The 14,145-nt window shown below is 44.4% G+C and overlaps 3 protein-coding genes across 6 annotated transcripts; 2 read left to right on the forward strand and 1 right to left on the reverse strand.

Annotated features, from left to right (window-relative positions):
- Nucleotides 1–833: 833 nt before the first annotated feature.
- On the forward strand, nt 834–5,530 carry srprb (SRP receptor subunit beta). Its single transcript, XM_086261702.1, has 7 exons — nt 834–1,103; nt 1,432–1,526; nt 1,640–1,717; nt 1,801–1,883; nt 2,219–2,355; nt 2,570–2,624; nt 4,048–5,530. The coding sequence occupies exons 1-7, from the start codon at nt 935–937 to the stop codon at nt 4,259–4,261; spliced, it is 831 nt and encodes a 276-aa protein (XP_086117828.1). The 5' UTR covers nt 834–934; the 3' UTR covers nt 4,262–5,530.
- On the reverse strand, nt 5,342–7,777 carry wdr53 (WD repeat domain 53). Of its 2 annotated transcripts, none has more exons than XM_086261685.1 (3): nt 7,684–7,777; nt 6,673–7,168; nt 5,342–6,598 (listed from the first exon to the last, which is right to left on the reverse strand). In XM_086261685.1, the coding sequence occupies exons 2-3, from the start codon at nt 7,159–7,161 to the stop codon at nt 5,936–5,938; spliced, it is 1,152 nt and encodes a 383-aa protein (XP_086117811.1). In that variant the 5' UTR covers nt 7,162–7,168; nt 7,684–7,777; the 3' UTR covers nt 5,342–5,935. The 2 variants fall into 2 exon arrangements, with proteins under 2 accessions (XP_086117811.1, XP_086117812.1); XM_086261686.1 differs by having other exon boundaries at nt 7,551–7,688.
- On the forward strand, nt 7,158–14,047 carry neu4 (sialidase 4). 3 transcript variants are annotated; one of them, XM_086261680.1, is made up of 4 exons: nt 7,158–7,252; nt 9,369–9,610; nt 11,868–12,123; nt 12,267–14,047. In XM_086261680.1, the coding sequence occupies exons 1-4, from the start codon at nt 7,186–7,188 to the stop codon at nt 13,304–13,306; spliced, it is 1,605 nt and encodes a 534-aa protein (XP_086117806.1). In that variant the 5' UTR covers nt 7,158–7,185; the 3' UTR covers nt 13,307–14,047. The 3 variants fall into 3 exon arrangements, with proteins under 3 accessions (XP_086117806.1, XP_086117807.1, XP_086117808.1); XM_086261681.1 differs by lacking the exon at nt 7,158–7,252 and adding an exon at nt 8,422–8,583; XM_086261682.1 differs by lacking the exons at nt 7,158–7,252; nt 9,369–9,610 and adding an exon at nt 10,308–11,715.
- The last annotated feature ends 98 nt before the right edge of the window (nt 14,048–14,145 follow it).

The following is a 14,145-nucleotide window of genomic DNA, read 5'->3' on the forward strand; positions in this document are numbered from 1 at the left end:
ACTGGAGAGAAGACCAAAAAAAGTGAGTAGAAGCAAGAAGGAATATATTTTGTGTGTGTGAATGAGAGGGAGGCAGGAGAAAAGGTGAAGGTGCAAGGAGCAGATGTAGTGAAGGTGGCATTTAAATCCCATCCAAATCAACATATGGGCACAAGAGAAGAGAAAAAGCGAGTGCAAGGAGGGTGGAGTGGGTGGAGATGAGTATAAGGAGTGATTTGTGACAGAAGGTTAGCAGCAAGAGTGAAAGGGGAGGTTTATGTAAAGGTTTTTTATTGGGAATGGCCAGAATGGATGAGAAATAAGTACATCAGAGGAACAGCTCAGATCAGCTCTCAGGAGGGACAGTGGATATACTGAAAAACGGATGGAGCAGCTAGCTGGAAGCAAGGTCCGCAAAGATTCGTGCGTGTAGTAAAGGAGGACATCACTACAAACATGACAAAGGAGGATGGTGTGACAGAGGAGGATGCTAGGCTTTAGGTGAGGTGGAGGCAGATGATCCGCTGTAGTGACCGTTAAATGTCAGAAGGAGATGGAGGACTACACCGGATTTGCAGTGTATGCTTGATTTCAGTTCACTTCCTGCGTGTTAAAATTAGCTGTTTGTTTTTATACTTCCTCATCCCCTAAGAGAACTGCGTCGTTTGGCTTGAGTAACCTTTGACCTTTTACATTACCAGGTACAGTTTTTTTCTCTTTTCCTCATGAAAACTATCTTCCATTTACTTCCAGAGAAATAAACATGGCATGAAACTGTCATTTACCTCTAGCTGGTTCCAGCACTCCAGGTAATGTCTTTTACATACAGTCTGTGATCCAGACCCATAGCGGAGAATGTCCTGAGCGGCGGGCGCCCCCTGCTGGTCGCTGTGGCTCCCTACAGGCTTCAGAGGAAAGGAGACGTGTCTCATTTCAGAGCAGCTTGGACGGACTGATGGAAGCACACAGCACCGGTGGAAACGTGGGAGAGAAAGCAGACGTGGAGATGGCAGGATCTCCGTTTGAACCTTACATCGAGTCCCTGCGGCAGCAGCTGGAAGAGCAGGACCCGGTCTTCCTGATCGGAGTTATCGTCGCTTTGGCGGTGGTTGTTATCACCTGTGGTAAGAAGTCATCTTAGCAGCTTAGCAGGCTAGGCCGAGCGTGTAGCTTAGCCCCGTTAGCCGCAAACAGCGGGTCTGTGATAAACCTGATATGTGAGCAGGGCTTTTTAACATTGAAATACAATAACATGCGCTGTTTTAATAAATTAATATATGTTTTAAATACTTTAGCTTAAGTAGCAAGCTAAGAAGCTAACAACGGCTGTCGGTTTCACGGGAAGTCATTCAAACTTAGAGCTACCACACATTTTTGGCTAACGGACGGCAAGTGCCTTTGATACGTTGAGAATCAGTCACTGAATGTGTGTCCTTTGGTTTGTGTTTGCAGTCTTTCTGAAGTACTTCCTCACCAGTAAGACTGTGCGCACCTCCGTGCTCCTGGTGGGGCTGTGTGACTCGGGGAAAACCCTGCTCTTCAGCCGGGTGAGTTAAGGCTGAGACAGACCCCGGAAGCCCGGTGGGGGGGGGGCAGCTAATGTATGTTTGTTTGTTTGTTTGTTTGCTTATTTCTTTTTGTGCTTTTCATGTGTTGGCAGCTGCTGTCTGGAAAGTTCAAGCGGACACAGACCTCCATCACTGACAGCAGTGCTCCATACAAAGCCAAAAATGACAGGGTGAGTTGAGGACCGTTGGTGGACAGAAGTAACTCGTGTGAGGGTGGGATTCACACCGCTGTTTTTCTCCACTCCGTCTGCAGGGCAGCACCTGGACTCTCATAGACCTGCCAGGCCACGACAGCCTCCGTCCTCAGTACCTGGAGAAGTTCAAGTCCGCGGCCAGGTGAGAGCAGGACGATCTGTGAGGTGATGCATGTGTGAACCGCTGACAGGTGAATGGAATAACGCTGACTGCTTCCACAGAATGAAATGTTCTGACCATAGACTGTATAGAAAGGATGGTGAAGCCATTTTTACCCTTACATGTTTTGCATCATCAAACACACTTTAATGTTAGAAATAACCTGAGTACATACACAGTGCAGTATTAACATCATGACTTAATTGATTAGGGGGGAAAAGCTATCCAAACCTACCTGCCCGTGTGAAAAAAGTAATTGTCCCCTTGTTTCCATCCTTATCACATCTGTCTTATCATCACCCTGTCCTCTTTTTCAGAGCGATTGTGTTTATAGTGGACAGCGCGATCTTCCAGAAGGAAGTGAGAGACGTGGCTGAGTTCTTGTACGTGTTATTGACGGACGCCGTGATCACCAGAAACGCCCCGGCTCTCGTGGTGGCGTGCAACAAACAAGGTACAGCAACCCTCAGAAAGTTTTTAGAGAGCTGGGGGAAACTTTTTTTTTTCTTCATGTTTAAATAGAAGGATTCATAGTTTTCTGTCACATAAGGTAATTGCAGTTCACTGAGTGTACAGTCACATTCCGAGACAGGAATGTCCTAATATCTGAGCCTTCACTGCTTACTCTGAGTACATCCAGGTTATTCACTGGTGTCTTTATCTTGTAGACATCACCATGGCAAAATCTGCTAAACTGATTCAGCAGCAGCTGGAAAAGGAGCTGTAAGTAACGCTGTTTTGTTGTCTTCTTATACAATAAATATTTTTGGGAGCATTGCAACAATAAAACTTTATTGTCCATTGCAAAGCAGTGGAACTTTTTCTTGGCTCTCAGTGTAAATAAATAAAACCACAAAAAATAATGAATGCTACATAGCAGGATTCAAAGATTGTTGCAGATATGACATTTTGTTTTTGTTTTTCACTTTGTTCTTTTTCAGTTTTTGTGTTGTAATTATGCCAATTTATTAATATTTCCACTCATAAGCCAGTGACTGATCCTGTATTTATTATGAACCTGTTACGGCAGACTGTTGGACGTGTGTGTTTAATGTGGACTGTGATGTGTTACTGCAGCCTACCCCAGGTATCATAGGGTAAGAGGCGGGATACACCCTGGACAGGTCGCCAGGCCTAACACAGAGGGGCAAACAGCCATTCACACTCACATTCGCGTCTATGGCCAATTTAGACTCATCGGTTAACCTAACCCCACTAACTGCATGTCTTTGGACTGTGGAAGGAAGGCAGAGCACCCAGAGAGGACCAACACAGACACGGGGAGAACATGCAAACTCCACACCATAAATAGCACAGTTGCCTCACAGCTGGCTTCCTCCCACAGTCCAGAGAATAATATATGTTTACATTGTTTAATGTAGTCTTCATTGTGCATATTATTCTAAATATGACCTCTAAAACAATAGATGTATTTCAACAATCAATGTTGTTCTGCTAAATTTATCAGTACGTGGATCTTAGCCTTACACCAAATCCAAGATGGGAGTTTGGCAGTTTGGCTTAGGCTAAAATCAGGGCCACTTAGTACAACCCAGATTATTTATTTATTTATTGCCTTAAATGTTTCCCCTAGATTATTTTATGTATTATATATTTTCATAATGTAAAAAATATTGACTAGAAATCTGGGCACCTATTGATTCAGTCAAGTTGGATTTTTAAAGAACTAGTTCTTTAGTTTCTCTAGAGACATAAATACATTTTAAACATTTTAAAGAGGAACCCCCAACAAGGCAAGGATCCCCTAACAGAAAGATATTGATGACTGTGAGGAGGAAGGACTTCCGTTTAAGAGAACTAGACTCGGGGACGAGCAGCCATCAGCTACGACTGGTTGGTAAGAGAAAAGATCAGAATGCAACAAAATGAAAACTACAGAAGAGAAAAGGCAAAAAGTTAATTAGCTAAAATAATGTGGTGTCTTAGAGGCCAGTCAAGAGACAATAGAAGTGGGAGTCATCACCTGTAAGGACAAACACACAAAGACTGTATAAGGCCACATCAGAGACATAGTACCGGTACTGGGTTTTAATGTCTGCCACTTAAATCTTGAATCTAAAATAAACCCTGCAGGTCTGCTGAGCAGTAAACGATTCTTCTTTAACGATGTCTCATTGTCTTGCAGGAATACCTTGAGAGTGACTCGCTCGGCAGCACTGAGCTCTCAGGACGGCTCCGTAGGCGGCAGCATGTACCTGGGCAAAAAAGGCAAAGACTTTGAGTTCAGCCAGCTGCCCATGAAGGTGGAGTTTGTGGAGTGCAGCGCCCGCGGGAGCAAGGGTGAAGACGGGGGGGATGCAGACATGGAGTTGCTGGAGAAGGCCCTGGCCAAACTGTAAACATCATCTGCTCAGTGCACATTGCCCTAAAGGCACAAACCTCCAAAATGTGAGACCACGCCAACATCGCCTGCACCTCTCAGTAATCAGAGGGGTGAAACGCCTCACGCCTGTTAACTTTATTTAAACCTGTTCTTGCAAGACATGAAAGGATTTTAACAGTGGAAGACATCCAGGCAGATTTAGTAGGCTATTAGTAAGTGATTGTGGAAACGATCTCTACAGTGCTGTGAAGTGATCCTGCTTACTCAGTGAAACTTCCACTTTAAAAAGCTTCCATTTGATTGATTTGTGACGTGCAGCTTAAAAACTTTTTGTTAGACTAGAAGAAATATTGTCAAAGATTTTACCACCAGTGGATTTTTCTTAAGCCTTTCTCGTGCCGTCTGAGCTGTAAGCTGCCTTGTTAAATCAGACGGGCGTGAATTTGCTCAGTCTCGTGCCTTTTCATGTGTCGTTGTTGTGTTTTTCTTGTTTGTGGAAGAATGATGCTCCCTTCTTTGAAAGTGCTGCATGAATGCAGAACATTTCCAATGAATGTACTTTAATGTTTTGTTGGCGTTAAGAGAGCAGAATGCTGTTTGTAGTTCTCGGGTTTGGTTTGGAAACAAAAACCACAGTTTTTGATGCTTGATGCTGATGTGTGTGGTGTGTCAGTGAAATGCAGTCCAGGAAGAGGGAGCAGTCGTCTTCTTCTTTAGTGTCGCCATGCAATACATCCCCAGCATCCTACTCCTGTCACACCAACCATGTCTTAACCTCTTGAAGTCTTCCACCTGTTCTTGTTATTCCCACAGTCTCCAAATTATCTTGCCTGCACGCTCTTCTTCACGTCTCCTGTGTAGTTTCAGTTTCATTAACCAGGTATTTGAACACATCTGCTCCTTGTGGCTTCACTCAGGAACTGGACAGAGTGATGAGATCCCTGACGGTTAAACCTTGATCCAGCGTTTCCTTCTGTTTTTTGCTTTTTGTTTTTTTTGGAGTTGTGTATCCCAGAGTCAGCCTGTGGCAATTCATAAGCAGCAAACAGGACTTAATCATTAACATGTATTCCAGAAAATCCCAGTTCTTCTTTCACATGGGATGTGCTTTTATTTTTTATGCTTTTTTTCATGTGGCAGCAATTCAAATGCATGTGTGGCTGTCTGCAATCATTTTTTTGTTCTGATGTCTGTGGGGCCAGCTTTCATTTACTGTGCTTTGATTTCTGTTGGCCACCTGGTTTGGATTGGGGTGGCTTCATTAAAAACTCTGTTAAACATGAAATGCAGATTTCTTCTGTCAGATGTGGCACAATTACAATCCAGAAAAATGAAGAACTTGTTTATAAAAGCATAACAAATCTATTCAGAGACAGAACGTGTATTTAAAAGAGATACTTTTATAGGGCCACACACACACAAAACCTCATAAATAAGCCTGCAGTAAACGAGACTCCAAAATAACTAACCTCTGGTTTATTACATTGTGGACTCTCATGCAGATTTTTTTGATGTTTGCTGCTCTATAGATTAATACTGGTTGGGCTTATTTTTTTTCAAAATGTTAACAGATTTTAAGAAGGAAAACCAAAAACATAACTCTGTCTCAATCAACAAACAGATGAGGAAAAAAGGTTTTCTAAAAGATGAACTGCTGTGAGGGAAAATAAAAAAGCTGTTTAGTGTCCAGTTAAGAGAGAGGGTAGACTGTCAGACTGGAGCTCTGATCTGCAACTATCACACTTGGTTCTCCTTTCAGCACAGTAGGACACAGCCAGTTCACCTTGTCCCCATGGCTGATGCTCAGTTTAGGCCCAGACTTATCCTCCGTCACCTCCTCTGCACTTCCTGCTGCTCCTGCTTCATCGCTCCCCTCAGCCTCGTCCTTCTGTGCATCAGTCTTTGTTTTCTCCTGGGACTGCTCCTTCCTCTTTGCTTTGCTCTTACCCTTCCTTCGATGGGGTGCTGTCTTTTGAATTTTCCCCTCTGGAGCCACCACTGGGTGCTTGCTGAGGTCCCATAATGCAACCTGGCTGTCATTTCCACCAGTGATGAGCCAGTATGGATGGGAGAGGAAGTTAACAAAGTGGGCTTGCGAGGCTCCCTGGCTGTGGGCTTTAAACGCTCCGTGCTGCTCCAGTTTTGAGCCGCTCCCGATCCGCATCAGGTGTACCCGCCCGTCCTCTGCTGCGCACCCCAAAATATTTCCACAGCTCGAGACAGAAACGCAGTGGGCCAGCGGCGGGTTGAAGAGCTGACCAGGTCGCTGCTGCTGGTCGCCTTCCTCCTCTGCCACATCCTGAAGGTTGAGGGTCCACAGAGGGCGGGTCTTCTGCAGACCCCACAGCATCACCTGAGAGACCAACAAAGCTAATGTCAGGAAAGAAATGTTAGTAACAGGAAATAAGTAGGTAAACGTTTTCTCACCTGCATGTCGAGTCCGGCAGACACCAGGTTATTGGGCCTGTGAGGCCGAAAAGCAACAGAGGAGCAGATGTTGGTGTGTCTGCGCAGAGTCCTGCAAACTTTTCCTCCAGGAACCTCCAACACCCGCACAGCCCCGGAGTCATCCGCCACAGCCAGGGCCGAACTGGTCTCATTCAGTGCTAAAGCGTTGATCTCCTCCTCCCCTGCAGCCTGATACTCCTCTACGGGACCCTTCAGGCTCCTTGGGTCAAGCACACTAACTGCATCTCCATGTGCTACAAACAGCTGGTTTGGAGCTGAAGGTGAGAACACAACGCTTGTGCTGTCTTCTTCACCAGAAAGAGTGATGCGGCCTACGATGGTGCCCTCCTGGCTCCACACTGTGACCTCTCCACCCTCAGAGCCTGAAGCAATGAGAGTTTCAGGGCCCATAGACACCCCTACACAGAGAATGGAAGTGGAGTGGCCCTCAGACCACTGCCTGGCCATGCTGACCCTGTAAAATGTAGGTTAATGAGAAGAATTAGACATATTTCTAGATGTACACCAAGCCTACTTTTACTTAACAACACAGTGCCAGGTAGGTTTGGATCATGAAATTATTATGTAAAAACTGCATCTTGTATTTACTCAGATTATTTTTGTCTAATAGGAATATTTGTTTGGGGACATGAAACCTGTACGTGTGACAAATATGCAAAAGAAAAGAAGTCCAAAAACACTGAATTTAAATGCGCTCAGGAGCGGTTTTCCAAATACTTAAATTGTATTTCACTCGCATATAAAGGATGAGCCTGTAGATTGGATTATTACTTCATACAAACCACAATAATGAAAGAAGTTGCTACAAACAGAAAATCAAGTCCAACTGTGCTAACCTGCTAGCTCAGCCGCTAATTTTTAACCTGTCCAGCTGACGCTTTGACGGCGGTAACAAACACGTTGACCTGAATTTACCGATTACAGTTGATTTATAACGTGACTTCACCGAGAACAGAGAAATTACACTACCTTCTAGAGACGTTTAAAACTTCAGCAGGTTGCCATGTGAGGCTGAGTCGCCTGTTGATGTCGTCACGTACACGTTTTAAGATTTAGCCCTGTGTTTAGCTTGTCAGGCGGCATCAGCGAGGATTTTTTTCTTTCTTATATTAAACTTATCTGCGTTAATATTTATTATTTATTTATCATATTTATTACATCAAGCATTTAAATAGTATATTCAAATAATTAATTTTCTTTTCCATTTCTGCAAAATTGGAGCAAAGTACTGCCTGCGAAGTGAGTTTCAGGGTAAAAAGCTGATGTTCTGTCTGCGTTAAATGGGGTTTATTAGTTTATTAGAGGCTACAAAGCCACTTATATATATATATATGTGTGTGTGTGTGTGTGTGTATGTGTGTGTGTGTGTGTGTGTGTATATATATGTGTGTATATATACATGTGTGTATATATACATGTATGTATATGTATATATATATATATATCGATGATCGATAGTCATCTCCATGCACAGAATGTCAAAGCTTTCTTGAACAGATGTGCAAGCCGGCAGAGCTAATGCTTTACACAGAAAGTAGTAACACATAGCCTATTACATATTCTGCGTGACATGAAAAAGGAAAGCAGAGAAGAGGCAGTTCATCAGGTCATTGTTCAGCGTGCCCCCACTCCCCTCCCCGCCTGGCCTTCATTGGCTGTTCTTCGCTGATTCATCCAAAGCTGTAGATCTGATGAGTGTGGGCCATTTCTGGGTCAGTGAGCACCATGTTGCACTGAATAGGAAACAGAGAGGGGAGGCCGGAGCTTTCAGACCCTCACACACACACATTACATTGTCAGCCCTTCATTCAAGTACTGAGACATGCTGTACACCCTGACAAAGCTGCAGGAGCACAGAGCACTGCAAATGTAAGTACTGTGCAACATTTACCTTTTTTGATCATAAACTGTGCATTAGTGAGCTGCATCCTCACAGTGCTGTTACAGTGGGAAGGCTGAATTAGGAGGCAGAAATGTGCTGATGAAATGTGATGCTGACCTTGTTGTCAGGTTGTTTCACAGTTGAAGGTTTGGTCACACGCAGTCTATTTGTCAGTTAAACACGACCTCCCCAGTTGTGTAACACAGTGGACCGCTATTCTAGTCACTCTTTAAATATATTTTTGTAATATTGCGATATCTTCGGTGTAAAGTAAGCAACGTCTTTTTGAGGTGGAATAATATTTAGCACATCGTGCTTGAATGAGACTGTATTTTTCTCCATAACTATCAAAAACTCTGAACATAAACATTCTGATGGTGCAGTCATGGTCGAGGTGGCAAACAGAATTCACATTAGTGACAAATGAATTACCTTCTGCTACCATTGGACTTTTTCCAGCAATTATTTCAGAAGATAAGCTGCTCCTGGCAGATTCTGATGCAGCAGCTACTGAATTGAGTTGATTTAGATGGGCCAGAAAAGAATCTTACTTTGAAAATATTCATTTATATGCATTTAAATACTGGTAACTTACCTCTCAAGTGAACTGTATACCTGTGTTTGCTTTTCTTTAGTGATTTTGTCCTTTATAGGCTTCAACCATATCTTTATTTATGGTCCTGTCCATTTGTTGTTGAGCACCTTCAGACAGAGCTACTGGAAACTGCATGCCTGCTTGTCCAGTAAAGCTGCTTCTAACTCTCCATTTCAGACGATTTGGCGGTGCATGAAAATATTCACACAGCAGAGAGAATGAGGTCGCCATATTTTCCAGCCAGATCTGTGCTTTTCCACAAGGAGCCGAACGGAGTGACGTACAGAGTCCCAGCTCTGCTCTACCTGCCCCGCTCCAGATCCTTTCTGGCTTTCTGTGAGGAGAGGCTCAGCCCGTCCGACTCTCAGGCTCACCTGCTGGTCGTGAGGAAAGGCACTTTCTACAGGAGCTATGTGGAAGTCAGTGATACTCAATGCTCACTGGCTCAGGGCTGTACAATTAAAACTTGTGCACATATAAATACTGGAGCTTAAGTACATTTTTACAATCAGAAGTTTGATAACAAGTACTTCTTCTAAAATCTATAGCCTGACATAGGCAGAAAAGTAAACAAATGTAGGAAGAAAAGGTCAATATTTTAACAGGTTATAATAAGAAAAATAGTGACTTTACAAAGTAACAGTGAGTTGGGAAAATTTTGATAGTCTTGTTTTAGATTCAACGAATTAAATCAGACTGTAAAGCAAGTTTTATGGAACCTATAATGATTTAATATCATTCAGTGCAAATATAAGTGGTACAATAAAAAATAAATATACTGAAGATTTTATTCAAGTATTTTAACCAAGTGTGGCTGATAAAGTACAAAAATAAAAAACCATAACAGACTTTAAATGTAATTTTCAGATTCTATAATCCTCTAAATATAAGATAAGATAAGATAAGATAAGATAAGATAAGATAGAACTTTATTAATCCCTCGGGTGGGTTCCTCTGGGAAATTCGACTTCCAAAAAAAAAGCACAGCAACGACCGAAGTTACAGTTACAGAATTGTTATATATATATATATATATATATATATATATATATATATATATATATATATATATATATATATATATATATATATATATATATATAAAATACAAGTGAATTGCACATTTCAAGTATTGAGTCTATTGCACTGTTGACTATTTACAAAAAGTATTGCACAAGGTATTGTACAGTGAGGTGAAGAGGCACTACAGCTTAGTTGTTCCCCCCTCCTTTGTCCTCCTGTTTCCTGTTTCCCCTCCCTCTCCCCTCCAGAGAGGAGTTAAACAGTCTGATGGCGTGTGGGACAAAGGAGTTTTTAAGTCTGTTAGTTCTTGTCTTGGGGAGAAGCAACCTGTCACTGAACAGACTCTTCTGGTTGTTAATGGCCGTGTGCAGAGGATGCCCAGCATTGTTCATAATGTCCATCAGTTTCTTTAGTGTGCTTTTCTCTGCCACTGTCACTGTCACCAGAGTGTCCAGCTTCATGCCGACCACAGAGCTAGCCTTCCTGATCAGTTTCTCCAGCCTGGATGAGTCCCTCTTTGCTGTGCTGCTCCCCCAGCACACCACAGCATAGAAAAGTACTCCAGCAACCACTGACTGGTAAAACATCCTCAGGAGCTTCCTGCAGATGTTAAAAGACCTCAGCCTCCTGAGGAAGTACAGTCGGCTTTGGGCTTTTTTATACAGGTGCTCTGTGTTGCATGACCAGTCCAGTTTATTGTCCACCCACAGCCCGAGGTACTTGTACTTGTTGACCACCTCCACCTCCTCCCCCTCTATCTGAACCGGCAGTGGACCTTCTCTGGACCTCCCGAAGTCCACAACCAGTTCCTTAGTCTTTGAGGTGTTGAGTTGCAGGTGGTTTGTGTGACTCCATGCGACAAAGTTCCTCACCAGACTTCTGTACTCCTCTTCCTGATCATCCCAGATACACCCCATGATGGCCGTGTCATCTGCAAACTTCTGAATGTGGCATAATTCAGAGTTGTAGCAGAAGTCAGAGGTGTACAGGGTGAAGAGAAGAGGGGACAGCACAGTTCCCTGTGGTGCTCCTGTGCTGCTGACCACTGTGTCAGACGTGATGTCCTTCAGCCTGACGTACTGTGGTCTGTCGGTGAGGTAGTCGGAGATCCAAGCCACCAGGCAGGGGTCCACCTCCATCCTGTTCAGTTTTTCTTGAAGCATACAGGGCCGGATGGTATTAAAGGCACTGGAAAAGTCAAGAAACAGGATCCTGACCGTGCCTTTTCCCCCATCCAGGTGTGAGTGGGCTCTGTGTAGGAGGTACAGGATGGCATCCTCCACTCCGACACCCGCCTTGTATGCAAACTGTAGTGGGTCCTGGGCATGTTGTACCTGTGGTCGGAGGAGGTTGAGGAAGAGCCGCTCTAGAGTCTTCATAAGATGTGACGTCAGTGCCACCGGTCGGAAGTCATTCAGCTCATTGGGCCGGTTCTTTTTGGGGACCGGGACGATGCAGGATGTCTTCCATAGGGCGGGCACTCTCCCCAGTCGCATATGAAGTTTGTAAAAAAAAATTAAATAATTAAAATCTTTTTTTTAACTCTTGTTTTGTAATTTGACTGAACAGGCATTTTAAGTAAAATCAAACAGACGTGAGAAGCATCATTTCTTGTGTCTCCTGTGATTCTTCTCAATCGTCGTTTGTCTGCAGTGGGAGGACATCCGTGTTCTGGGCACTGCTTTCCTGCCAGGCCACCGATCCATGAACCCGTGCCCGGTCTACGATGAGTTCACGGGCACTCTCTTTCTGTTCTTCATCGCTGTTCTGGGTCACACCTCAGAGTCCTATCAGCTGGTGACAGGGAAGAACGTGACCAGACTGTGCTACGTCTCCAGCACTGATGATGGCGACACCTGGAGTCCCGTCACCGACCTCACCAAGAAGGTCATAGGAGACACTATTAAAGGTGAGGCTCATTCGAAAAAGCATTGTGGTATTATTTATCTCCAGTTAAATTGGAAACAGCCTCTTTGTCTTCAACAAAAAGATCTAAGTAAGAGTCACAAGATGACAAAATCCACAGTCCCAATTCTGCTTCCTTCCTGGCAGAATGGGCCACCTTCGCTCTCGGCCCGGGCCACGGCATCCAGCTGAAGTCGGGCCGTTTGCTCATTCCTGCCTACGCCTACCACATCGAGTGCAAAGAGTGCTTCGGCCACCTCTGCCAGACCACTCCCCACTCATTCTGCTTTCACAGTGACACCCACGGGAGAACCTGGCGCTTTGGAGAGGCGGTCCCAGGACCAGAGACCGTGGAGTGTCAGATGGTGTCTGTGGACGAAGAGGATGGGACTAACGTGTTATACTGTAATGCTCGAAGCCCTCTCGGGTACAGAGTGCAGGCCCTCAGTCTGGATGATGGAGCCGTGTTTCAGGAGGGGCAGCTGGTGCAGCGGTTGGTGGAGCCTCGAAATGGTTGTCATGGGAGTATTATTGGATTTCCTGCCCCGTTAAATCTGTGTCAGAGTCTTAGCAACGATTTACAGCGACCTGTACGGCTCTCCAGACACTGGACATCCTGCACCACAGAGTCCAGTCTCTCCAAGTCGAGTACCAGCTCTGTAGCCTTTTCAGTGTCAGCAAACAGCTCCAGCACCACCAGCTCCATCCCACCTCCTCATGAAGCCCCTCCGGATTTCCTGACTCCTACGTGGGTAGTATATTCCCACCCAACATGGACGACTGCACGCAAAAACCTGGGCTTGTTCCTCAGCCTTTTCCCCCGTGATCCAGACAGCTGGCGTGGCCCCTGGGTGATCTATGATGGGCCGAGCGCATACTCTGACCTGGCCTACCTGGAGCTGTCACCCTCACCTGGAGCCCCACCTGCTGTGGCCTTCGCCTGCCTGTTTGAGTGTGGTACCAAAACAGCTTACGACGAAATCTGCTTCAGCATCTTCACCCTCTACGAGCTCATCGATAATCTGCCCCGGGACGTCTGGCTGGAAACAAACAACGAAGGACACAGAAAACAGCAGGGGGGGAGCTGTAGACATGATGCTCAAAGTGCAGCAGTTTCCCAACAGGTGACTCCTGTGAAGAAGAGGAGGAAGAAGAGCAAGCTGGCTGAGATGTGCTCTGTGTCTTAATGTAGATTTTAAACTTGTGATACAAGTCGTTTATTAACTGTTTCCTATATTATGCTTCACTTATTTGGACCTGTGCAGACTGAAATGTTCTCAGATTTCATAAAATTCAGATTTTGACACAAATATAGAGCTAACACTTCACTGAAGCACCTCAGGTCTGCAAAAGGAAGATAAAACTCTAAAGACATCGCTCAGTTTTCCCCATCCCTCCACCACTGTGGTCACAGCTGGCATGAGGTTTCTGGGTTTTGTCCCAACGTGGTGCTTTATGTGCATTATGATCAAACATCTCCATCTGTTCAAAGCACATTGTTCTTGTTCTTATTCAGATGCAGCTTTGCAAACCTAAGCTGTGCTGCCTTCTTTTTAGAAGCAAGAGACTTCTGGAAACCCTTCCAACCAAGCTGTATTGTACTTGTTCAGTCTTTTTCTAATTATGCTATTATGAACTTTAACATACCAACTGAGGCCTGTTGAGTCTGAGCAGTAGCTCAGCGTCTCAGGTCATAACTGTCACTTGGATAAAAAGTAAACATTCAAGTTCACAGAGGAAAAGAATTCAGGACTGAGCTGAAGTGTTGGACAGACACTGAGAAGGTGGAGCACTCGCTGAGCTTCTGTCCACCATATTTTCCATCACATCGTGCACACAAGTGACAAAATAGATTTTTCTGATGTGTCACGTTTTAATTTGAAGGCGTGCAATAAAAATCTTTCACTTCCTAAAGTATTGTGTTGTTTTTGTTGCAATCTTCCCAGAACCAGACATTTTCCTTTGCTGTCCGGTGGAAGTGGGTTGTTTGTTTTTCCAGTCAATGGAAAATTAATATGCAACCATT

This window comes from Aulonocara sp. 'chitande type north' Nkhata Bay, linkage group LG14 (assembly GCF_057382095.1).
Source record: "Aulonocara sp. 'chitande type north' Nkhata Bay isolate Kocher_YH1m ecotype deep benthic linkage group LG14, A_spYH_male_GT1.1, whole genome shotgun sequence".
NCBI classification, from domain to species: domain Eukaryota; kingdom Metazoa; phylum Chordata; class Actinopteri; order Cichliformes; family Cichlidae; genus Aulonocara; species Aulonocara sp. 'chitande type north' Nkhata Bay.

What these genes read in the sequence shown, in the direction of transcription:
- srprb (XM_086261702.1), top strand. Translation starts at nt 935, where the DNA reads ATGGAAGCACACAGCACCGGTGGAAACGTGGGAGAGAAAGCAGACGTG. An exon ending in AAACCCTGCTCTTCAGCCGG is followed by an intron (nt 1,527 to 1,639) that starts GTGAGTTAAGGC and finishes ATGTGTTGGCAG; the next exon opens with CTGCTGTCTGGAAAGTTCAA. An exon ending in GGTGGCGTGCAACAAACAAG is followed by an intron (nt 2,356 to 2,569) that starts GTACAGCAACCC and finishes TTTATCTTGTAG; the next exon opens with ACATCACCATGGCAAAATCT.
- wdr53 (XM_086261685.1), bottom strand. Translation starts at nt 7,161, where the DNA reads ATGGCCAGGCAGTGGTCTGAGGGCCACTCCACTTCCATTCTCTGTGTA. An exon ending in CTGCCGGACTCGACATGCAG is followed by an intron (nt 6,599 to 6,672) that starts GTGAGAAAACGT and finishes TTGGTCTCTCAG; the next exon opens with GTGATGCTGTGGGGTCTGCA.
- neu4 (XM_086261680.1), top strand. Translation starts at nt 7,186, where the DNA reads ATGAGAAGAATTAGACATATTTCTAGATGTACACCAAGCCTACTTTTA. An exon ending in ACTTAACAACACAGTGCCAG is followed by an intron (nt 7,253 to 9,368) that starts GTAGGTTTGGAT and finishes TCTCCATTTCAG; the next exon opens with ACGATTTGGCGGTGCATGAA. An exon ending in TCTACAGGAGCTATGTGGAA is followed by an intron (nt 9,611 to 11,867) that starts GTCAGTGATACT and finishes GTTTGTCTGCAG; the next exon opens with TGGGAGGACATCCGTGTTCT.